General features: G+C 49.1%; 1 protein-coding gene across 1 annotated transcript in view; it reads left to right on the forward strand.

Moving 5' to 3' along the window:
• Positions 1-24,840, forward strand: part of LOC142572330 (chondroitin sulfate proteoglycan 4-like) — a 168,034-nt gene that overhangs the window by 121,137 nt on the left and 22,057 nt on the right. The window contains exons 3-8 of the mRNA XM_075681349.1: positions 1,508-1,826; positions 4,571-5,473; positions 16,829-17,023; positions 20,314-20,592; positions 21,091-21,609; positions 22,477-22,925. Of these exons, the coding sequence (XP_075537464.1) occupies positions 1,508-1,826; positions 4,571-5,473; positions 16,829-17,023; positions 20,314-20,592; positions 21,091-21,609; positions 22,477-22,925 (2,664 nt within the window). The remainder of the gene's footprint in view (positions 1-1,507; positions 1,827-4,570; positions 5,474-16,828; positions 17,024-20,313; positions 20,593-21,090; positions 21,610-22,476; positions 22,926-24,840) is intronic.

A 24,840-nucleotide genomic window follows, 5' to 3' on the forward strand; every position in this document is an offset into this window, starting at 1 on the left:
CAATTCGTCTCATTAGTTTTGCTACACAACTAGCAAGCGCGGCCGGATGGTATGGCGCAATGTCCAAAGGCAACTTGCCAGCTTTAAGAAGTGGAATCAGGCGACTTGTCTTCCATTCCTGGGGAACCGTGCCAGTCTGCCACGAGTCGTTGTACAGGAGCAGGAGTGCCTTTCGAGCCTGTTCATTCACCAAGGTTACACAGAGCGCGGTATTTAATGCCATCTGGTCCTGGCGCTGAGGAACGCCTGCATACAACAAGCGCAGCCTCTAGTTCGTCCAGAGAAAAAGAGCACTCCATACGGGGATCACGTAAAAATGTTGCGTGGTCGGGGCCTGCGTTCCAATGGTACTTGCTTCACCGGCAATGCTCCTACGACGTAAAGAAGCAAGAAGGTATTATAGGGCTGCCTCCGAGTAACTGACTAGGCTCCAGGATTCTTTAGACAGAGAAAAAAAACTTTTTAGTGCGCAAAACGTAGTAAGGAAGGAAGAAGGCGACAGGCCTAAAGAAATGTTTCACGAACCAGCTCAAGCAGTTACCCTTATGCTTTATGAATTTGGAAATTACTGAGTGGTGAATGCGTAGAATTTACGCAGTAAATCAAGCGCCGGCGGCTGTCACTGTCAGCGCGAGATAGATTGAGCTGCATCACGACCAATTTCCGGGCTCCTGCGTCTGTTCATCTGCTGGGGACAACCAAGCCATTAGTCTAGGCATGTAAGCGACCACCTTGCTTCACGTTTAGAAGTTTAAGCATCACTTGTTTCACAGTGAATATAAGAGAAAAATTTGGCGAATTGGGCTATCTTGGCGCAAGATGCTCTTATTGTCAAAGCTAACTCGGTGCCTACGTCCTGACGCACAGACGCACACACACTCACACGCACACACAAAATAGGGTCACTGACGCTTTAGATCTTTAGTCTGAACCATGAACTGGCTTGTTAGAGCAAGAAGTCGGATAAATCAAATTTTATGATTACGTGTTTATCGCACTCTAGTTAAACGTGTAAGCAGCCTGATGTAACCGGCGTTCGAGAAACAGCCTTCTTGTATGGACACTAAACAAACACTAAGCAGGCTTGGTAAGCTCCAACAGTCGCAATAAAGAAACACGGGTGGCGGTGCCACCGTGATGTTCCCGCACCAGCTCGACGTGGCGTCATGGATTTTGACGGCGCTTGCTTGGGCCTTGTTATTTTTAACGGTACAGATGAAATGAATGACATTATACAGGAGCCCAAGACTAAAATTATCAAATTTCCGAAGCTCTGACTGAGCCAGAAGGACTTAAACGGAAGAAAGTGCTTTGGAATACGTGACGTCACACTGACTTACCAGCGCTGAAGTTCAGGCGACAAATCCAAGAAACGAAAGTTTGGCACTCGTTTTTTAACCGATCACGACATTAAGAAAAATATACGCTTCGAAAAAGACATTATCCGTGTGATCTGCTGTAGTATTTCTCTTTATGGCGTCCCTTTAACGGCGCGGGACTCGCACAGGTGCATGGCTGACGTGACGTTCAACGAGGTCGAGTTGTTCGAGACAGCGGCCGCGTCGTCGGTCGGCGTCGTGTGGGGCGAATGCAGCGAGGAGTTCTCCGCGAGCCGCGACCAGCCCTTCAGCCTGGTGGAAGCGGACGCCTACCTGGCACTGCCCAAGATGAACGCGCGGACGGGCGGGTCCCTAGCCATGGAGGTGCGCACGCAGGCGCCGTTCGCGCTGGTCGCCTACTGCGCCGGGCCGCCTTCCAAGGACGACTTCGTGGCCCTCGAAGTGATCGACGGACATCCCATGGCGTCGCTCAACCAAGGAAACGGGGTCAGTTCGAGATGTGCCAAAAATTTCTTGTACGTGTTGTGTTCCCACGACATCTAGGCATAACGACCCGACTAGAACGCCTTGTTTTAATAGTGTGCGCAGTAAACAATAATCACGGCGCGCAGACCCGACCAGGGCCTCTTGTTTACACCATCATAGCTGGTGTAGTTAAAAAATCCGCCTTCATTCCACCCTGCGAAAGTGGATGTAGAGCGGAGCTGTTGCCTACGTTAGACAAGCCCCACCACCCCAAACGACGAACACCACACTTGAAGAAAAGAGCGCTACGAAGACGCGGACTAAAAGAGGAACATGTGCGATGGACAAGGCGCTACTTCCAACTAAATGTTTTTTTGAAGAAATAGGATTTTAAATAGATACAACCTAGACTGGCCCATCGTGACATCAGGACCTCCCCATCTCATTAGAAAAGCTATCTCTTTTTCGGTAAGCGTCACTGAAGGGCAAGATAAGAGAATATAAATACCTTGGTATACGGATAAACGAAGGCAACGGATATATAGAAACACAGGAAAAAACAATAACCGTAAGGAGGTAGAGAAATGCAGCCATAATGAAGCACGGAGCTCTATGGGGATCAAAAAAGTACGATGTGCTCCGAGGTATGTGGAAACACGTAATAGTGCCAGGACTAACATTTGGAAATGCGTTTGTTTGCTTTAAATCAGGGGTACAATCAGGACTCGATGGGAACCAAAGGTCAGTGGGACGCCTCGCATTGGGCGCTTACGGGAAGACTACAAATGAAGCTGTGCAGGGTGATATGGGCTGGACTAGTTTTGAAGTGAGGGAAGCTCGCAGTAAAATTGATGATGAAGAACGACTGAGGAATATGGAAGAAAGTAAACATGCTGGGAGAGTGTTGATGTATTTGTACAGGAAAAACATTGATTTACAGTGGAGGCAAAGAACTAGGAAGCTTATCAGCAAGTATGCGGCCTGTAGGGTGGGCAACACAGCAACAAAGAACGCCAAGCGGAAAGTCAGAGAGGCTGAAATAATCTCATGGGTGGCGGCAATGGAAAAGAAACCTGCCATGAGTAACTACATAAGAGGAAGAAACGAAATCAGGAAAGAAACAATTTATGATAACTCAAAGGAAAGCTCATTACATTTCGAAGCGAGATTGGGATGCCTTAGAACACGCACCCATAAAGCGAGATATAAGAAGGAAGAAGCATGGTCTTGCTGCGGTAAAGCTAAGGAAACGATTGAGTATGTTTTATTAGAATGTGAGGACGGCTGCCCAGCGGTCGATTTAGGCACCACTGGCCTCCTTGAAGCCCTTGGGTTCAGCGAGAGCAGGGGAAAAGTAAACATGACCACAATAGAGATTAGTAAGAGGCGATTGGAAGATTGGTGGAAGAAAATAGGAAAACGACAAAAAACGGAGACGTACAAAAGCAAAGTTTGCAATAGGGGGTCAGAAAATGATTGGGGGAGTTCATAGCGTTCTTTTTTTTTCTTTTTCTCTTTCAACCTAGATAGCACATTAGGCAATATAATAGCAAGAGCTTGGTGGCGCAACCCACCACCCCGTTCCAAAGGGGTCGCTCATAACATCGATCCATCCATACAGTGTTTGCCCTAGTGTCGATTACGGTCGCAGCAACCGCCGTGCGACCGATGCAACGTGCAGAGCGGCCACGCATCAAGAGCGTGCACGCATACGTGCACGCTGTGCACGCGTACGTCCCGCACGCGCGCACGTGTGCGAAAGGGCAGCACACGTTCTCATTCTACTGGGCCCTCCGCCAAGTGCGAGTGCGTTAATAAACTAATCGAATTTCTCAAAGTAAATTGCGGAGTTTCGTAACGTACCACTTACACTCAAGATGCGGACATGACAGCTCCGGACTGTAATTTGATTATACGACAAAACATAATTCTGTTACGCGGAAACTCAAATACAAAGCTCTTTTACAGCTGCCGTTTGAGGACTGTCTGAGTGGCCGCGACGACTAGGTGGCGGTAGAGTTTTTGGTTGGGCACAGAACAAGCCCACGAAAAATCCCGCGACCAACTAGGGGCTAACAGCTTCGCTGTAATTGCCAATTAGAGTTGCTTGGGCGATGTCATGGTCTGCTACTAAAAGGAGTTCATCAGCCGCGAACGAAGGAGTCTCAGGGGATACCATTTAATGGCAGGCTTTGTAAACGTTTGCCACCAATGTTAGAATTAAGGTTTAGGCATGTTGGGGGCGTCTTGCAAACCAGCGCATAAAAACTACAAGTTCATTGAAAAGATAGACACAACAAAGCGCAAGTCATCGCCCGCGCCTATTCGTTCACTGTCTATGTATTGTTGTGCGCTGGTCATCAAGAACGTTCGAGCAAGCTTTAATTAGTCTCCATGCATGAACCACAGGTCACAGCCAGCAGAAAAAGCTCTGACGAGGCGAAATGCACAGTCCTTGTCAACAGTTCCGAAGCCAAAACACTAGCGCTGTCGCCAAGACAAGTGCAGGAGCTCACGTAGCCCACTCTTCTAGTTCCGAAGCTTTCATTTCACCCTTTGAAATCTGAAACAACAAAACATTTACATGGTCTCCTATGTACGACTAGAGCTTGGGCAGGCAAGCATCGGGCTCGAAACTTTTGAATTGGACTGCACCTTAGAACTTTTGTTTTGACTGTGGTCAGTGACCTGCTTCTTTCTCACCTTAGAACCACTTGGCCAATACTAATTTATCTTTGTGCCTGTCCTCTTTCTCCGCCGCGCAGGTAGTAACGCTTCGCAGTGAAGCATCCGTCAACGATGGCCGCTGGCACCGACTCAGTCTCCAGTTCGGCTCATCCCATGTCGAGCTCAGCGTCGACGGCAGCGTCGAATCTCTGCGGACGGGCCTTGGCCGCAACCAGTTCTTTGACTTGTCGGGTCCGCTCTTCCTGGGCGGCCTCGACGTGTCCGCGCAGTCGCGCGCCGTGCTGCAGCACGGCCTGCAATCGGAGACCTCGCTTCGCGGCTGCCTGCGACACACGCGAGTCAACGACGCACCCACCGGACTTCCAGACGCCCTCGTCACCAGAGGTCTCAAGCCCGACTGCGTCTGGGAGTTTCCGTGCCTTCAGGACCCGTGCGAACCGGGTGCCCGCTGCGTCCAGGAGGGCACCGACGGCTTCAAGTGCCTCTGCGCCACCGCCTCCGCCGCTTCCAATGGTGCAATCGGCGGTGGCAGCGCCGACTGTGTTAGGACTAACTTCAGCGGTCCCTACAAGGTGTACGCGTCGTCACTCGACCAGCTGCTCGCGTTGTCCCCGCTGCGTGTGGCCGAAGGCGGCAGCGACCTGGTCACCACCGAGCACATCCGGCTGCTGGTTGACCACCGTGACCTGGGTGTCAGCGACACCGGCGTGCTCTTCCATGTGATGGACGCGCCCAAGCACGGCGCGCTCGAGATCGAGGTGTGGCATCGCGGCACTCCCGACAATGTATTCACGCTGGCCGACCTGTCGACGCACAAGGTCCGTTACACGCACGACGGCTCCGAGAACCACAGGGACTCGGCCGTCTTTGAGCTCGAGTTCCGCTCGCGCACGTTCGACCTTCCTGCCGCGCTGAAGGAGCGCAAGCGATTCGTGCTCCACGTGCTCGTGTCGCCGGTCAACGACGCTCCCAGGGTCAAGGTGCGTGCGTTGTATGCCCCGGTGACGCTTCTCCTCCCTCTCGTTCTCTGTCGGGGTCGTTAGTGTCGGATGCGCGTTGAATGAATGTGAGCTTGCAAGGCCCCTTAATTGCCTCCGTCTCCCACCCTTACCGGGTGATGCTATTTTGAGGGATCTGATGCAGCCACCCATCCGCGCACATCAAGATGGAAAGGGGCACCCCCTCCTCTCTGTCGAGAAAACAGGGAGTATCGTTGTGTCGTCTTTTTTGACGCAAGGAGTCCGAAAGCAGGGGTCACGATCGCTGCAGGATGTCAAACTGCACTCGTTTGCAGTATGCGTCGCGCTGTTCAGAGCTCTGTATTTTGAGCTAAAACCATATGCTGGAGGCATAATACCAGCGAACCATGAACCATGCGCTGAAGACATAATAACCAGCGAGTACCTTGGCTCGTAAGCATTACTGTCAGCATTATTGTCGGCTTCCGTCGCGCGCAGGGCACGAGGTGGAGTGGGAGGTCGTTACACTACGGCGGCAGGTGCGTATACGTATGGCGCGGCCGCGCGGGCCCTATATATGTTGAAAGCGATTTGCGATGTAGACAGAGTGCACTGAGTGCTGATAGCTTCGTGTGCGCTGTGTTCTCGCAGCTTAGTTCGTGTTGAAGCGAGAGGCAGCACGAAGGTGAATTCGCTCGCTGATGCTGCCACGCTTTCTCACTCCAGCGTTTTGACAGCGAGTTTGCGCGGTCATCGAGGGAGATGTGTGCATGTTTGCTTGTGTGCGGCGACACCACGCTTGTTCATTTAGTTAGTAAGCGAATATTTACACGTCTTGCGGCCGATAATACTACTATCCTAACGTAGACTATAAAGCCCTTGGACGTTATACGGAACATCACGGTGACGGCGACAGCAGGAATGCGCCTGGAGTGTCCATGTAGTTGTTATTGCAAGAGTAAAGTGTCGATGAAAGAGTGAGGCGCATGCTTTTGTTGAAAAGGGAGCGCTTCAAAGAAAGGTGACTTCGCCCTCCGTTTGCGAGCTTCACGCGCCGCGCACGACTGCAAAACTTGGCTGCGATGTCCACAGCAGCGTATGCTATCCGCGGACTGTGTCTTATCAGCAAGCCCGAGGGGTGGTTCAGGACCTCTTAAGCCAAGCGCCAAATAGAAACACCAAATAGTACGTTTAAATTTGCATATCATTGCTTTCTTCCGACCGCTTTTACTTTTTAGAACTCTATTTTTCAAAGAACGTAATACCTATCGTGGAAGAAATAAAAGGTTGGCCATTAGTTGAGAAATTGATGATCATATTTCTGTTTTCGAAGTTCGCACCTAGTCGTCGATATCACTGAAGCCAGTGTGACATCATGAATCACACAGTATTTCCCCGTACTGCGGCCGTCTTAGTGTAGGAAAATTCAGTAAGCGCTTCCGGGGTTAGTCTGTGCTCGCAGTCGATATACGGTAATCCTCCTGTACTGAAAAACGAATAATTATCGGCGAGCAAGCATGTGAAAATGCATGACGTCATGAGAGCTGGTGTGTGAAGGTAATGATTGCGTTGCCACTCGTTCTTTTTCTTTATTTATTTATTTATTTATTTATTTCGTTTCCTTTTTTACCAAGCCTCTGACTGCGATAAGCCTGATCTACTCGGTGCTCCTTGTCAAGCGAGCTGATCACTCTAGCTCAGCATGATATTCTTGTTTCAGCGTCCCTTTATATGCAAGGAAAGAATAACTCGTTTTCCTTGATCTTGTTATAACGACGTCGTTGTACTGCTGTCCGCTCCGATTACCACCTACGTAGATTTGCTCTGACGGACTTCCTGGTCTCCATGGGAGCGTGATTTGGAGTTCCTACCAATGCAACAGTTAAGCAATGCAGCTTTATGTTGAAAAACAAGGCCGCGTATTTTGGGCGCACACTGTATTCGGACACGGGGCGAAGCCCATCTGCTGGGCGACGTCGCCAGGCGTAACGGGGACACTGCAGTGCACGCAGAGAGCCGATCCTTGTTATGATGTCCGCTTCGTTTTCGCGATCCTTTTGAATAGGAAACGCGGAAGACTATTCACTCGGGAACGTCTTCCGGAATGAGACATGTCACGCAATGCGGGGCGTAGTCATTACACCTTTTTGCGTATGCGCATCTATATAACTCTCGACGTGGGAGCTTCGAGTGGCATGACGGCTCAGGAACCGAAGGGCAAACACGTGCACTTACGAGTTTCCTGCCACGTCATGCACTGCATGCGTTATGTGATGGCAAGGCTGCGGAGAAGCGTAAATCGACGTTGAAATCGACGTCGGCGGGAGAATGATGGTGGAGCTACCTACAGACAGATCGAGCCTCGCAAAGACACGCCGGATATTGCTCCGCCCGAGCGTTTCACGTCGCCTTTTGTGGACTAAATACGCAACAAAATTCCCCGTGGAGTAATAAGCATGTCACTTGTCGGTAACGCTGTGGAGAGTGATGAACATGGCAGCGTGATGGAGGAAAGCTGGAATAGGCCTCCACTCCACCAAATCCAGTCTTACTACATCAAACGACTGGTAACTATTAGAATGTACTGCTGTACGTCACCACTCGCTCGACAAATCGCTCTTGCTAAGAAACTTTAGTAAGAGATGAAATGCCTCCCTTCTGAGAATCCAATGTCCCTGCGGAAAAGCTAAGCCCTCCAGTGTCGCACACGGAAGTACTCTACGCGTTTCAAGACTTTCACGTTTCGACAAAGTGTGGGCAGTATAACAAGTAACATTTCATGTCACCGTGATCGTTACAAAGCAAAAACACTGTTGATCATCATATCATCCGATTGCGCTTTCGAGCTGCGTCGGCAAAGTGAAGGAAAGAATGATTCTTGCTCCCTTGGAATAGTACCTAGAACGATTAAACATCTATCTGGGCGCCATGACAGGCTTTCGTCGAGGTCGCACGTCCATCAACAACGTTATTGACATCGTAACATGGGTCGAAAATCAAAAATGCCTCAAGCGCCTATCTGCGGCACTTTTTCTAGATATAAAAGGAGCCTACGAGATCGTCGCCCATGAGGCCATACTGAACTCGCTTGAGGCTGTTGGAGTTGGTGGCCGGATATATAAATGGATTCGGGACTATTTGACTGAGAGGCATTTTTCCTTACAGACCGAAGACGGCCCAACTTCATACCATTACATCTGCCGTGGTGTGCCGCAGGATGGAGTGTTGAGCCCTATTTTGTTCAACCTCGTCCTGGTAGGACTAGCGGATTACCTACCACAGACAGTACATGTCTCAATATACGTCGACGACATTTGCATCTGGGCCTCTGCGGTGACTCGCCCTCAGCTAAGAGCCAGGCTTCAGCGGGCGGCAACCATGACGGCGTCTTATCTCCGAGAACAAGGCCTCAGTGTGTCTACTGAAAAGTGCGCATTACTTGGTTTTACGCGCAAACAAATGTCATTGTATCCTGTTACCATCAATGGCCAAGCTGTATCCTATGTTAAGACGCATCGCTTTCTGGGCGTCATCATTGACCGCAACCTCTCGTAGAGCCCTCACTGCGTCTATCTGAAGAAGAAGTTAGTCGCCATTGCTCAATTCTTCAAATTTCTCTGCGGGAAAAACTGGGGTACACCAGTCCATTCTATGTTGCAGCTGTACAAGGTTTTGTTTCTCGGACTCCTACGGTACAGCCTACCAGTGTTGTCAAATGCATGCAAGACGAACTTTCGCGCCTTGGAGAGCATACAAGGTCAAGCCCTACGCACGTGTTTAGTGCTGCCTCGGTGCACCTCAACAGCAGCAACAATCGCCATCGCGGGAGACCATATAATCCAGACACATGTAGCTGTCGACTCTCTCAGAGCGCACATTCGCCATCTGTCAAGGATCCCCGAGCATCATTTGGCCTCCCTACCAGCCTAGAGACCTCAAGCGACCTTTTCACGAGTTATTAGCGCTCATCAAGATTGCATACCGGCATCTTTTACACCAGCGGTGAAGCCTTCCTCTCCCCTGTGGTGCCTGCGACAGCCTCAAGTGAATTTTGCTATTCCTGGAATTACAAAAAAGTCCAATCATCCAGCGCCGGCTCTGAAGCAACTTACGCTCCTATTACTGCACCAGAGGTATCATGACCACATTCATATATATACCCATGGTTCGACTTCACCTACCAGCTCAACTGCCGCATTCGTCGTTCCAGCCAAGAACGTTACAATTAAATTCAAATTGTCGCACACGACTACATCTACATCGGCAGAACTTACAGCTCTCCATGCCGCTATGATGCACATCACTGAAGAGCCAACAGAGAAATGGGTCGTATTTTGTGACTCTAAGGCAGCCCTTCACAGCATCAAGTCTGCATTACGTCACAGAACTTACGAGCAGATGACATCTGACATCAGGTAACTGCACCACCATGCTCTGGAAAGACGACATGACATTTTATTTCAGTGGATTCCTGCTCACTGTGGCATCTTCGGCAACAACCTAGCTGACAAGGCTGCCCGGTGTGCCCACAAAGTTACCAAGACGCGTCCAACACCTTTGGCGAGGTCGGACGCTGCCAGAGAACTTCGCCTACTTGCACGCAAGAAGTCACAAGATCTCTGGATTTCAAGTGCCTTCAATTGCAGATTACGTAAACTGGACCCCACGCTACGGCTACAACTGCCATCTAGCCTTTCCCGCGGCGAAGGAACCTTGTTGTGTCGCTTGTGGCTGGGAGTGGCGTTCACGAACGCATACTCCTACCGTATGGGAATGGCCGAGAGCCCGATGTGCGACTCCTGTGGGTGCGAGGAGACCATCGAGCACCTTTTGTGTACCTGCCCTCGCTACGATGTCCAACTGCGGGCAACTTTACGCCGACTGGACTCGAGACCGTTCACCGAGTCAAAGATACTCGGACCGTGGCCACACCCGTCACTCGCTCGAAAAGCGATTCGTGCACTAGTGCAGTACTTGAAGTGCACGGGCTTAAGAGACCGTTTATAGTGTCCTTGTCTGTGGCGTCCCTCCCACACTTACTCAGTGTTTACTCTCTCCCTTTCTTCCTCTTTCTATTCCCCTTTCCCCACCCCCAGTGTAGGGTAGCAAACCGGATGGTGTTCTGATTGACCTCCCTGCCTTTCCTACCCTTGTTTTCTCTCTCTCTCTGGTGATGTTGACAGTCCTACCTTGTATATACCCAAGCGGAGTACAATGTCGTCGGGACGCGTCTGATCGGCTGAGCCACTTGACCACACAGGGCTGGTAAATGGAGAACACAAATATCCAGAGTGTCTCGCAATAGACGTTCTCAAAAGCCGCCGAATGTCTTGCCGTACTCTTGTCGCTGACCATTATATGAGCGCGTAACGCGCAAGACTGTTAGAAAGCTTCGTTTCCAGGCATGCCGCGTCGTTGCTGCCTTTTACTGTATAGGTTATTGTTGTGCTGACCCAAGATGACATATTCTGCTGATGTAGGTCGTACTCCGTGTATTCATGCATGATGGGCTGACGGTGTTATGAGAAATTGAGCTGTGTGCCACACAAGTACGCTACTGGTTTTACTGAAGTGGATGTGAGGTGGTTTGAAGTGGCGACCTACTTATTTTAACTATAATCCCGCTGTTACTACATCTGCGTGTTACTGTAGGAACCTAGCAACAAATCTGACATTAAGTCACCAACCTTATGTTAGCAAGTTTGGGTTCCTTTTTTTTTTCTTATTTACTCTGGAGGTACTTGAAAAAGCTGTACGTAAATCCAGAAGGAAGGAAGGAAGGAAGGAAAAAGTGGAGAATGAAAGGTAGGGAGGTTAACCAGTTTAGCTTAACCGGTTTGCTACCCTACATATGAGAGAGGGATGGGGGAGATTAAACATGGGGAAGGGGGAGAGGGAGAGAGAGCACATAGCACAGCACACACACATCGTCCGTTGGAGTCCATCAGTCTGGCTTACGTATATCCAGAGAGTGTAAATGTGGGCAGGTATGAAGAAAGCCACCTCCGTCAACTGCCTCTCGCCACCCCGAAGCCAAGGCTAGGAAGAAGGCCCCAGCCATCGTAATGAAGATGATGTCCTCATTAAATGATAAAAACCCGCAGTGTGGGGCGAAGAATCGGTTATTAGTAGGAAAAGTGAAAAGATGGATGAAAACAAAGAAAAATACCGATCATAATTGAAGCCATGCCAACAGCGTTTCTTCTTATCATTCACTGTGACCCACCGATGCCACAAGTGCTGTCCACTCTTACATCTCGTGGCGCTGAGCTTCCACGTGACTTCTGCTCATGCTGTGGGTTTGGTACGAAAATAATTGTTCTGCTTGCTGCGCTATACAGAAAAGAGACAGACACACGTGTGACATGTGCGTCTTTTTTGTCCTTAGTATAAACAGTATAGCGCAGCAAGACGAACGATGCCATACCAACTAGCCCCAGTCGAGGCTTTATTGAACGAAAATAAAGTAAACTTAGCGTTATTTGTTGACAGAAATGTAAACGACGATTGTTACAAAGACTGCGCCATTCCATTACGTTGTTCGGTGCCAGATGGTCACACCCTTGAACAAAACCAGCACAAACGTGCGGGCAAGAGCTTCATGGGAAGGCATATTCGGTTGTGGCGCTACCTTGAAACAAAAACTTTACTCCGCGTGCTTTTGTTCAGTGCAAAAAAAAAAAACACACAAACGGAAGGCTTACTCTCGTGCTCAGCTTCTGAAGTAAGTACGCAGCTCCGCTCGAGTGGTCCATGTTTTCTCTTTATGTACTCATAACTAGCTCCGAAAGAATACTCCGAAGACATAAATGTTTGCACGAACGCGAAGACTATATGTCTTGCTCTTCCTACATGTTGCGTAATGGTGTACACCCTGCGCATCTGAGAGCACGCTCTCAGGGCTACAGCAGCTGCCGCCTAGTCCAAGAGCCTTTTCGCACGGGAACTTAATCGCTCCTCATAAACCAAACGAGGCAGCTCTAAGCGGTCCTTCCGAGCTTGCGCACCGCTACCGCATCTGCAGAACGGCTAATGCGATAGGAACCGAGCAGCGGGAAGCAATACAACGTCTCGGGAAACACCGTTTTCTCCTTCCGCCTTTTCTTTCGTAATCCGCAAATTGAATCGGCCACAATTCAACGCTTCACTTATTCAGCTCCGAGCTAATAAAGGTGAAACCGTCCGCTGGGGAGTAACGTTCTTCGCACGGCGGCGTTCTCCCCTATGGCTGCCTTGCGAGCGAGGAAAGGGGACACGAGGCAGGCTTCACTGTTGCGCAACGACGAATCAGGGCTCGGGCAGTCTCGGTGGGAAAGAGTGCGCCGTTCGGAATGATTCGATACAGACAACCACTCTCCTCCTACGCCGGCGCACACAGACATATGTGCGCCCGCACACGTACTCACGTACTACGAACAACATACGCACGCACGGCCACCCATGCACTCGCACACTTTCCAGCAGCAGATTGATATGGGCGCAACCAAGCGGAAAGGGAAAGCATCTCCCTTCATGGACCATTGCCGAACTATGTCATTAATCGGCCCCGAGCTCTGCGAGCGGTGCGGCTATTCTGATGCTACGGGCGAGGCCCAAGAGAGCGAATGTTCTGCTTGATTCAAGAAATACATGCGCGAGAACGATACTGTAGTGTCTGCACTTCTTAACCGTGTCTGGTGTCGAGCACCACCATATTGACACGTCTACTTGTTTGTCAGGTGACCGCGTTTCGCCGCCTAACAAATGTTATCGCCCTGCGCAGGACGCGCCTGCAGGTATCCGAAGTTTCTCGAATATTGGCGATGGTTCCGTCCGCTGTCTGTTGTCGCCGAACTTTGCGTAATCTGATTGCATGAATGCGAGACGGGAATTGGATAATACATTCTGCAAGACACGCTGGCACCAGCGAATACTCTGGAGCCTTCGATTATTCATGTATAAAGGCCGGCGCACTTGACCCGCTGATCAGATTTTCGACGATCGCCGACTATATTCGCCGCTATCGTTGTTCTTTGATAGTAGCCTGTTTTGAGGACATAGGTTCGCCCAATAAAACACTAGTTTCGTCATTCACAGTTTTGCTGCTTTCTTCACCGTCACTGCTATAGTCGGATACAACTCAAGTCTGCAGTGAAGCCCCACCCACGACTTCATAACCGCCAGCGACTATACCTCCGCGGACTGCAAATAGTTCGTACTTCAAACTTTCCCTGTTACCTAAATAAGGCGGTAACGACAAAAATAAAATTATAAGTGCGTAATTTCTTACATTTTCGTTAGTATATTATAGTAGAACGGTGAAAGCCGAATTGTTTATTGAACTGAAATAAAACGCTTGCTTCGCTGCAACTATTTATTGTCAAGTTTCACTTCAGTTGGCAGTGAAGTTTCATGGGCAAAACAAGGTCAGCAGGGAAATCAACACTTTGTCCATGTCTGTTGCGCACCTCATCACTTCCGCCGATGAAAAAGACTACAAGAACGACAGACGTTCCGGAGGTGTCAAGTACGACGCCATTTTGAAATGGTCGCATGACGACGATTTTGTTTGCGTCTGTGATTGGCTGAAGGAGTAACAACCCCACGCGGTCCGTGTACCTTGGTTGCCAACTGCTGTTATTTTTTTAAGTTGTATCCTACTATAGCGACAATATACAGGGTGTCCAGCTAACTTTAAAGAGAGCTTAAATATATGCAAATTTCACGTAGCTGGACAGAACAAAGGTAATGTTTTGTGCCGTCGCTTGGAGATACTCAAACTATATATTTTTCATCCCACCTAATTTGATAATTAGTCTTAATTAATTAATTAACATCCCGAATATTATATTTAGTATAAAGTGTTAATTAGAAAATTGTAGAGCGACATGAAAAACTCCCGATACAGCTTCATGTTGCTAAACACGTGCTACATAAAGTTTTTTTTCCGAGCCTGAAAGAAGCCCGCAAATGCAAGCAAGATTGTCACGTGGCTGGCCGCTCGAGGCACTTTGCATCTAAAACGCAGGCTTCTTTCACGCTCGGAAAAACACTTTTATGTAGCACGTATTGAGGAACAGAAATCTGTTTTGGGAGTTTTTAATCTCGCTCTACCATTTTCTCATTGACGCTTTTCATCCAACTATAATATTTGAGAAGTTGATTAATTAATTACCGCTAATTATCAAATTAGCCATAATGAAAAATAAAATAGTTTGAGTATCCCCAAGCAACGGAAAACAACATTATCTTTGTTCTCTCCAGCTACGTGGCCTTTGCATGTTTTTAAACTCTGGCTAAAGTTAGCTGGTTCACTCTCTATAGCATTGTTCGATATACAAACCCACCGAGGTTGCTTGGCGGCTTTGGCTTTACTTTGCTAAGCACGAAGTCACGGGATCGAATCCTGGCGCGGCGGCCGCATTTCGACGGGGGCAAAATGTAGAAACGCCCTTGTTCCATGCATTAGGCGGACATTAAAGAACCCCAGCTAATCAATATTAATCCTGAGTTCCCCTACTACGGCGGGCTTCATAATCGGGTCGTCTTTTTGGCACTTGAAGCCCCAGAAATTATAATATTATCGATATACATGCGCGCGGGTCCGTGGGACGATAAGGGCTGCAGTTGACACGAAAAGAGGCGCAGATGAAGTTCAGCGAGGAAGGTGAAGTGCAATGAGGTCCCGAAAGTTCTGCAGCTCAGCGAGACGACCATTGCTGTCGCGTAACGAAACCAAAGTGACGTGTAAATGCTCGTTGAATACGATACGTCGAAAGCTATTACAGTTTTCGTGGCGTCTATCGCAGCTGTCATCGCCATCACATTTTATCATCTGAAACAAAATGAGAAACCGAGCGACTTGGAACATATTCATTGATTGCGGCAGTGCGCAGAAAACAGCACACATAGAAAGAAAATGAAATAGATATGTTTATCGTTATCGTGCTTTCTTGCCAACCACTTCCCCCGAATGAAGGCATGATAAAAGGAAATAGCGTTTCTCCTTATGCAGGATTCAGTTCCGGAGTGTGTGACGCATGTTATCTCTTACCGTCGTCGTGCTGGCATTGTCATCACTGTCGTTGTCATTCTCATTTTGCTTTTCGGGCCAACTAATACTCTTCTTGCACGACTTCGTTCCCTTCGAACAGCCCTCGGAAGTTTGTTTTTATTTCGTTTATCAGGAGACAGTAGAAACTTTCCTGGCAATCCAAGGTAAACTGCTCACGCAATGGCCACCGAAAGTTCGGACATATCTATGTGATTAAAGGTTATTTTTATTTAATTACCCTATTGCAGAGCCAAGCAATAGTAAGGGTTGTCCCGTCTAACAGGCAGTGCTGCTTACCTTATTCTGGTTTGCCTTTTACCGATATTCTACTATATCTGCTATATTCTGAACTTGGTTAGGGGCCCCGAAGACGTCACATTGACAGCACGATAGCGCTACTTCCGTATTGATTGCCTATATCCTGTGGAAGCTGTGGAGATAGACGGAGAGAGGTAAAAACGTTTATTGAACAAATAAGAACTTGGGCCAGAGGCTCCATCTTCTTCTTGCTACCGGGGTGACGTCAGTGGAAGGAAACGTCAATACAGGGTCGCTGTCCCCATAGCCGCCTCGATAGCTTGCCAGACCAGTCGGCAATGGTCCTGAAGTGACGGTTTCCCAGTGTTCAAGTGCTGGGTTGAGCATGGAAGGGGGGGGGGGGGGAGGGCATGCTGGAGTATTCCCAGGTGACGTCACACAGTACCGCGTGGGCCTCGCATTGGGAACATTGTATGGGTATAAAGATAGATAGATATCGTGATACAGGCTAAGATGGGAGAGGTCAGTTCCGCATGCCGATCCACCGCGGCGCCGCGGTATACTCAATTGGTAGAGCATCGCACACGTAATGCGAAGGTTGTGGGATCGTTCCCCACCTGCGGCAAGTTGTTTTTTCATCCATTTTCATTACTTGATCGTTTTTTTTATTTCATTTATCAAGCACAAGTAACTTCCCCTATGTTGTCCTTCATGTCAGTGTTTGTTGGCTTCTTATGATATCGGTAAAGATGGAATACACCGCATTCTAAAGGCGCGAAATACATAACAAGTTTCAAGAACATACTTGCACCTAACGGCCTAATAATAAATACCAGAAAACGCATTGAACTTCGCCGATGTCACAGTGAAGTGCCAGTGCTGGCGTTTCGGGCGCGAAACTCGAAAAATGGGAGTTCGACCCTCATTTTTCTCTTACAGCAATCAACCTAATACCGTGAAATTAACGAAAATAGAATTTTAAAAAAATATATTCTTATCGGTATAAACCGATTCAGTGTGTCCCTTTAATATCTTCTCGTCGTTCGCTGTCTGACCTCCGGATATTTCGTCTGTGCTGTATGCAGGTGTCCCCGGGCAAGCAACTACGGCTCGCCAAAGGCACGCGCAAGGTGCTCTCACCCGATCTGCTGCACGCCGACGACGAGGACACCCAGCCGTCGCAGCTGGTCTATACGGTGCTCAGCCTCGGAGACGGCGACAAGGACGGATTCATGGAGCACGCCGAAAGGCCCGGCGAACCGCTCAGGACCTTCACACAGGTATATACGGCTCGTGCCAGCTTCATGTTAGAGAGGGTAACAGGAAATGTCTCACTAACATGCCGCATCTTTCGTCGTCTTCGCCAGCCGATCTTAAGTTCACTGCAGGACGGCGGCCTCTGCCATGGATCTCCAACTACCAGTCTCGCATCATCTAACTCCATCCTGTGCCTGCATATTTTTTAATTTTATCGCCAACCACGCCTGCGCTTCCCTTCCATTGGCATGTATTCTGAAAATGACTAGCAGACCACCGGTTATATGGTATACGCGTTACGTCGCCCTCCCTAATCTTAATCTGAGCTAGTATATCGGATACCTTTGTTTGGCTACCTAGTCACACTTCTCTGTACACGCCCTTTTACACAATTCTTCATTTATTACGCCTGATGATCAACTATATAACGCAGCTCCTGAGCTTGTAGCTTAACAGGTTCGTTGCCTCTGTTTGTGAAGGCTTTCCTTTCCTCCACTCATAACAACAAACACGCTTGACCTTAAGGGGTGGAATACGGGACGGCAGGAAGGCAAGCCTAATGCCACACCCACAACTCCTGCCATCTACGCCTAGTACGAGGTGACATTTTAGTCTTTCTGTTTCAGAATTGAGAGCCAACTGTGAAGATCCTTATCTCCTCGTTGTGGCGGTGGTGTGCCTGCTGTTTTTGGCGTATTCTAATCGCGCGCCTTCGACAGTTGAGATGGGCAATGAATCGATGTGCTAGAATGCTAGATTTCCTTGCACTTAAGTATTATGTTTCTCACGTGAAATTATAAGCAACGTGTCATTTACATCAAACGCACGTATTATGTGTCGTTTCTCGCGGATATGATAAAGACGTTGTTTCATTTATTCGTTTTTTTTTAGCTACGCAGAAGTGTTGTCGAGTAAAGTATCCCATGCTGGTGGACAGATCATTACATCTCATTCTGGCGGAAAATCGTGTCTAGTGCCTCTTTTGTGGCAAGCGCGTTAAATAGAGAAAGGAGGGGGGGGGGGGCTTTAATGTCAGAAATGTGGGTAGGTCTGCTTTAGTGAAGTGCCTCTAGCCTGGCACTCCATGCTGACGAAGGGGCTGGAGGGAAGAAGAGATATGGGATGTCAAGAGGAAGGAGGGTGGTAGGGTGAAGATTATGAGAGCTGCACAGTGCGCTGTTTCTGTGCATAGCGTACGTGCACGCTTCGCGGTATGTGGATCTTCGCGGGAAGGGGTCGAGGCTACTGCAGCATAGGATTATACACTAGCCGAACGCGTACATATAGAAGAGTAACTGCACTCGGTGGCAACCTAAGAAAATAACATTATGCAGTTTCTTCTGGAGGACAATGCATTGAAAGCGATAGCAATGCTTAGCATTGCTATCGCTTCACAGCAAGAACGCCACTGTTCGTGCGCACAACGCTCAAGCGAGCAGCGGAAGGCAGAACGCTGCCCTGGTTCCTGTGCAGAGCCGAGTGAGCAGAGCGTGACGGTGTGTCGTCCAGTCGGCTTCCTCGTTTTTGCAGCCACACGGACTGCGTGTCTCTCGCGTCTGTGGAGACGACGGTGCAAGCGCGAGCAATGCTTGCACCGTCAATACCGGGACAGCACGCTGGCGGCGGCACCGATGGCACGACATTGATGACCCTATAACGATGGCACGACAATGTACCAATAAGAGGTGGTGTCCAAATCCATGCCTCGTGGGATAGCGTCCTCTGGATTTAAAATGTGGATCTTAAAGGTTACGCTTTTTACTGGATGAATGCGGCGGAAGCAATTTTGGATCCGGAAACATGTCATAGGCGTTGGGGTTTGGACACCCCCATCGCAAATAATATGGCACAGCATGTAGCTGCCCTTTCTGCCTCGGCGCTACTAAAATATAGTTCCCGAGAGATGCCGATGTTGAAACAAGTTCTGCTCCGCCATGCCGGCACGAAAGTGACCAAACTTAATGGTCGGTGCATCTATGTCAGTCTTCTTTGAGTTGAAGAGCTGTGCATTTGCCACTGCAGTCTTGCGCTTTCACCGACAGTAGTGTTCTTACTGGTGCATGTTGCTGACCCTGCAAACAGTGTTCGGCATCGGCAAATATTAACCAGAATTATAATAGTAAACCACTTATAGCTTACGTTGAACGTGTATATACGGTCAAGCGACCGATTAGACAAGCAACTGCCTGCACAGTGAATATTTAGGGCGTATAAAACTTGCGTTGGAATCTGCAAGTGAGACTTGGAGCTTCACTACGGCTGGTAAACGAAACATTCATCAAAAGATCTCCGATATCTTGACTGTGTTCGCGTTCTGAGAAGCATAATGTCAGTTGTCTCACGTTGGCAAAATGTTTTAACACCCATTTCGCCTGTCGATGCCTTCTTATGGGATGCAATATGAGCAGTGCGGCGAGCTGTCCTTATGCTCGTATCTAAAATACCGATCCCTCCTTGGCTCTGCACTGACAGATTTTGTGAAATCAGCATAGACCCGCAGTCCGACGTTCTTTTCGAGACACTTGAATGCGATAACAGATATACTATATTACTTACAGATGGAATTGTTCATTAAAGAAGGATTATGACTGACAACGAAGACCATTGGTCACTCCTTTCTCTGTTCTGGCCAGGTCTTTCGGCAAATCAACCATGATCAGGCGTGTGTACCAACAAGCCTAGCTTTCAATTCTACTACAGTTCATCAAAATGTTAGGCTACAAGCCGGTTGCTTCTCTATAGAATTTTGACCGCATATATGGACTTATGATTCCTACACATGCGTACGGATTATGTACTGCCGACTGCATATATAGATTGTTTAAAAATACACATAATGTACGGTGACTTAAACAAAGTAGAAGAGTAAATTTTTTTCAGAATATGTCCTGTCTTGCGCACGTAAGGCGGTTCTATGCCGGCTTGGACTCGGGAACATCGAACATCGTTTAGCGAAAAGCAGTTTGTGCAAATAATGAAGCGTGTGTCACTGGCGTAGAAAGCAACGAGGGCGTTGCTACAGTACTTGAAGTCAACGTACCTCTGCGACCGCCTGTAGATTTGGTGTGCGCTTTCAACCGTAGCAGCTACTAGTGCTCTTCCTCTCTATCCCTCTCTCTCTCTCTTCCCTCCCTTCTCTTTTATCACTCCTCTATCCCCTTCCACCATTGCAGGGTAGCAAAGCCCATGTGCGTTAGTTAACAACCTCCTTGCCTCTCATTGCTTCGCTCTCTCTTTCTCCCATAGAACCAGTGGCGCAAATAGTCAGCTGTTCCTTGTCACGTTTCTCATCGCTACGCATTGGACGTTTCAGGAGGACATTGACCGGCGCCTAGTGAGCTTCGTACACCGGGGCCGCGAGGCGGAGTCGCACGTGGCGCTCGGGGTGTCGGACAAGGGTGGTGGCGGCGGGTCGCCCGGCTCGGACAGCACGCAGACTGTGGTGTTGCGCGTAGTCACCTTCGAGCTGAGCCTGGCCCTGGTCAACAACACGGGTCTCATGGTGGCCCGCGGGGGGTGGGCGACCATCAGCTCCGCCAACCTGTCCGCCGTCACCAATGCCCCCGACCAGAACCTCGAGATACGCTACGAGGTGCGCCCCTTTGTGTGCCATGTACAAACAACATGCGAACACTTGCTGCTTTGTCCCCTTTCGTGAAGGCCCTCTTTCGGTTTGTGCAGCTGATTGTAAGGAAAGGGAAAATAATTAGAACATCGTGGTTCGTGTGGCACGATTGTATCGTTTAACAGCTAGAAACGACGGCACTAGCAGGCATGATGTGCTTGAGGTGATGTTCTGCCTCGCCAACTTTGACAAGTATATAGGAAATGGTAACAAATGGTGAGTGAGCCACTGCTGCTGGTAAAGCCGTAATAATTTCTTTTCTCCAGCTTCAAACTTACTCGAAATTAGGCGGACGTTACAAAAACGAAGCAAAGAACAAGGGTGAAATGCCATCCATAGAGGAAATATAGTTAAAAGAGTCAAACCAACTATAATCTAAGGAAGCCAAGCGGTCTCAGCTTGATGAACACACTTCATGCGTGGCTTCCGCCTCTGTTCCCTGCATTATCATTCCCTCTTTTGTAGGTGACAAGGCCGCCTCGTCGCGGTACCCTGGAGCGACTCAAGAGTACCGGCCGATGGTCTCCCGTGGGACACTTCAGCCAGCGACACATCGTGCGCAGCAAGGTCCGGTATGTGGATAAGCTCAGAGACGATCCTCAACCGACGCCGCCGCTTCAGCCGGAGCCGGGCAAAGGCGACACGGCGGTGAACGCGCCCGACGACGACTCCGCGGCTTCTGACAGCTTCCAGTTCTTCATCACGTGTGCGAGCGCTCGGGCGGGACCCTACGAGTTTCGGCTGTCGTTCGAGAGCGTACAGGCGGTGCACAACGAGCAGCTGACCCTGGAGGGCGTGCTCGAGGGTGTCGTAAGCGCCGCGCACCTGACGTACGCCTCGTGGCCCAAGCCGTCGGCCGCCGACGCCGTGGTCTACACGCTCGAGCAGCCGCCACAGGCTGGTAATCTGCTGCTCGCGGCTCTGCCGCACGGCGCCGCGGCTCCAGCGCTGCTTGCGACAGGCAGTCGCTTCACACAGCTGCAGGTGAGGAGGTGGCTCAAGCATGAGTAGCAGAATCCAACGGCTAATAGGCGTGATGTTCTAGCTATCAGACATATCCAGCCTCGCTGAGCCTTGCTCAGCAAGTATAACGTCATCAGCCTTGCTGGCTGATACTGTTATATCTATAGCATCATCAGGCTAAAAAAAATCAACCGCTGGACTCAAGTCTCTCTCATACTGACGAACAATATCATCATAAACGGGAGACAAGAAAGAAACGCGAAGTTAGCGTAGACTATAGCAACTGCGGTTTGTTGGGCAGAAACACGAACGTATAGCAAAGCACAAACATGTGTAAAAAGTCTAAATATTAGCGGCTAAATAATCGATCTATAACTAAGGCATCACAGACGGCCTTGTTATATATTCGTGTTTCTGACAATAAACCACAGTCGCTAGTCTGCGCCCGTGTCTCTTGTTTATCGCGACATTCTTCTTCAGTACGCAATACCAACTCGTCCAGCATTCAGTACTTCTAAGCACAACCCAGATATATTCACTTAACTCTGTCTTTCATAAACCGAAATGAATATTATAAGCTACCCTCGAGTATGTTGCCCTTGTCTTGAAATTCATTATTTCTCACCGGCACACCGTCGGTTTTCATTGGTATACGTGTTACGCGAATTTCCCGACATGATAAGGTCACCGGTGGAATTTGCGGGGGTCTAAACTGCCGCTTTGTCAGAGTTCGTCTATGGATATTCACTACAGCGTCGGTTATAACTCGCTGTCCAGCGTCTGACCACTAGGCACCACACCACTAGCAGGGTACAATCTCGTTGTTTACTATAACGCTGATTCGCCCACGTAATCCATTGACGCGCAGTACGACTTCTATGCACGCAGATCGACCAGGGGCTGCTTCGGTACCAGCTCAAACGGCGCGCCCTGACCCGAGTGTCGGACGTGTTCCGCTTCCGGGTGTCCACGGACGGCGGGGCGCAAGCGCGCGACCAGGAGTTCCGCGTGTGCCACATGCCCAAGGACGCCGTGCTCGTCAGCGAGGAGCTGACCGTCGCCGAAGGGGGTCAGACGGCGCTCGGAGGGTTGCGGCCGCTGCTGCAGGGCCGCCGGGCGCGCTTCAACGTCACGCGCGCGCCCAGCCACGGCGAGTTACGCCTTCTGGACGCGGCCAGCCGAGAGCGCGTTGAGCAGCGCGCCGTGCTCAACTTCACCTCAGAGCAGATGGAGGCCGGCCGTCTGGTGTACCGGCACGATGACTCCGAGAACAGCCGCGACGAGTTCGACTTCGTGGCCTATGAGCAGGGAGAACGACTGCTGTACGGCACGTTCAGGTAACACTTAACGCACCCACCATATCTTAAACTGTAATACTTATTTCTATGCCTGGAATTTCTGCATTTCAACCCCCAAACTGGCCGCTTCGGCACGGTTATCTGTTAGGTGTATAAGTTCTCTAATCTTACATGGGTCATTTATTCGCTGTTTTTTATATAAATTCTACTAATACAATATTGCTCTATTGTTATACCAACTACATCGTTATATTGTTATAGCCAAATTCTTATACTAACCAAAAGTATTGCATTTCACATCGTCATTGGTGATTTCTGCAGTAGTTAAGGAAGCTTTCTTTCTTTCTTTCTTTCTTTCTTTCTTTCTTTCTTTTACTGTACCATGTAACATGACTTGTTTGTTTCTTTCTGTAAAACTGCGCCCCCCTGCTTTGGTCTCACTGAGACTGGCAGTATTGCAAATAAATAAATAAATAAATAAATAACGAGCGAACTTAGCTTTTCTCTACGTCCGAAGCATTTATGGGGCAAAAATACATTTGTCTGATCCTCGTGTGTTGCACGAAAGCTGAAGTGTTTGTCATGTAAGAAATGTTGCTTTCTTGGTTTGCGTGTGCACGTTCACCAACGCTGGCACTTGCAGTTCGTGTCGATGGACAGTAGCGTTCCGACAGTGGCACAGCTATTTTAGCACATAGTGCCCCTGCGAAACTTGTCTCGCAATTGAGAAGGTCTTACTAGTTGTGGTTTGCAGAGCTGTTAACGATAAACGCCATCTGCTGCTACCGAAGAATCTCTCCAGCGACTCCAACACTATAAACGATTTGACTGGATCACATAAAAAGAAAGTGGAATTTAGGGGCCATGTCAGCCTAACAGTTGAAAATAGAAAGCTCGCCTTTACACACCTAGGTTCTTACCTATCTTCAACACGCCTGTTTGAAATCAAAAGGCTAGAAGACATAATAAAATCATATCCTGGCCCTTTGGTTATCACGGGGGACTTTAACGCCCATAACACCCCTTGGGGAAGCTCAAGAGTCAACGCAGCGGCGCGAAGGCTCGTTTCATTTGACTCCAATCATGACCTCTTGCTGCTGAATGACACTAATCCTACATTTCTACGGGATATAGTGTACAGCAGCTACCTGGACTTGACCTTTGTATCATGCCGCTTTGCCACGTGAGCTAAGTGGTTTTTTGACATTACGACAAATGGGAGCGATCACATCCTCACTTACCTTAAGATCAACGGGATGTCTAACACTCATCCTCCTAAAACACTACGAAGAATACACTGGCTCTGTTTAAAAACCTACTGGAGGGCGCTTGTCAGAAAGGTTTCTCCTCTGGACTGCAAGAAGCTATGAAAGAAGAGGCGCAGACTGCTTTGCTCACGTTCATGTGCTATCCCAAGAACTCGCAATTCGACCTGGAGCTGGAGCGAATTCATGGGATTCGTCGTCGCGCCGGACGAAGATACCGACGCACGAAGTCCATTCACGATCTAACGACAGGCCATCGCACTCCAAAGAAGATACAACGTCGCATGGATAAACAGAAATCCGATCGATGGAGAATATATGGTGAGTCCCTTGACCCCCGTAAAGCATTGTCTCATATATGGAGAACTGTGAGAGTCCTACGTTCTATTCCGGAACAACGCTTCCGATTCAAGGCCCTAGCGCTCTTCCAACGCCGACAAGACCTCGACGTAGCGTAAGATTTTTGTGCTATGATTGCAGGCCAGTCAACGAGCACAAATTCCCTTACGTTTAACTACGTTCCAGGCACACGGGGTTCAAGCATGAATCTGCCATTCACCACTCAAGAGCTCGATGCGGCACTTACCTTATGTAATCAGTCGTCATCACCTGGCCCAGATGGTATATCTTACCGTATATTTTGCCACCTCGGTGAAAAGGCGCGACGCGCACTGCTGCACATCTTCAAT

This window comes from Dermacentor variabilis, chromosome 2 (genome assembly GCF_050947875.1).
Source record: "Dermacentor variabilis isolate Ectoservices chromosome 2, ASM5094787v1, whole genome shotgun sequence".
Taxonomy (NCBI): Eukaryota; Metazoa; Arthropoda; class Arachnida; order Ixodida; family Ixodidae; genus Dermacentor; species Dermacentor variabilis.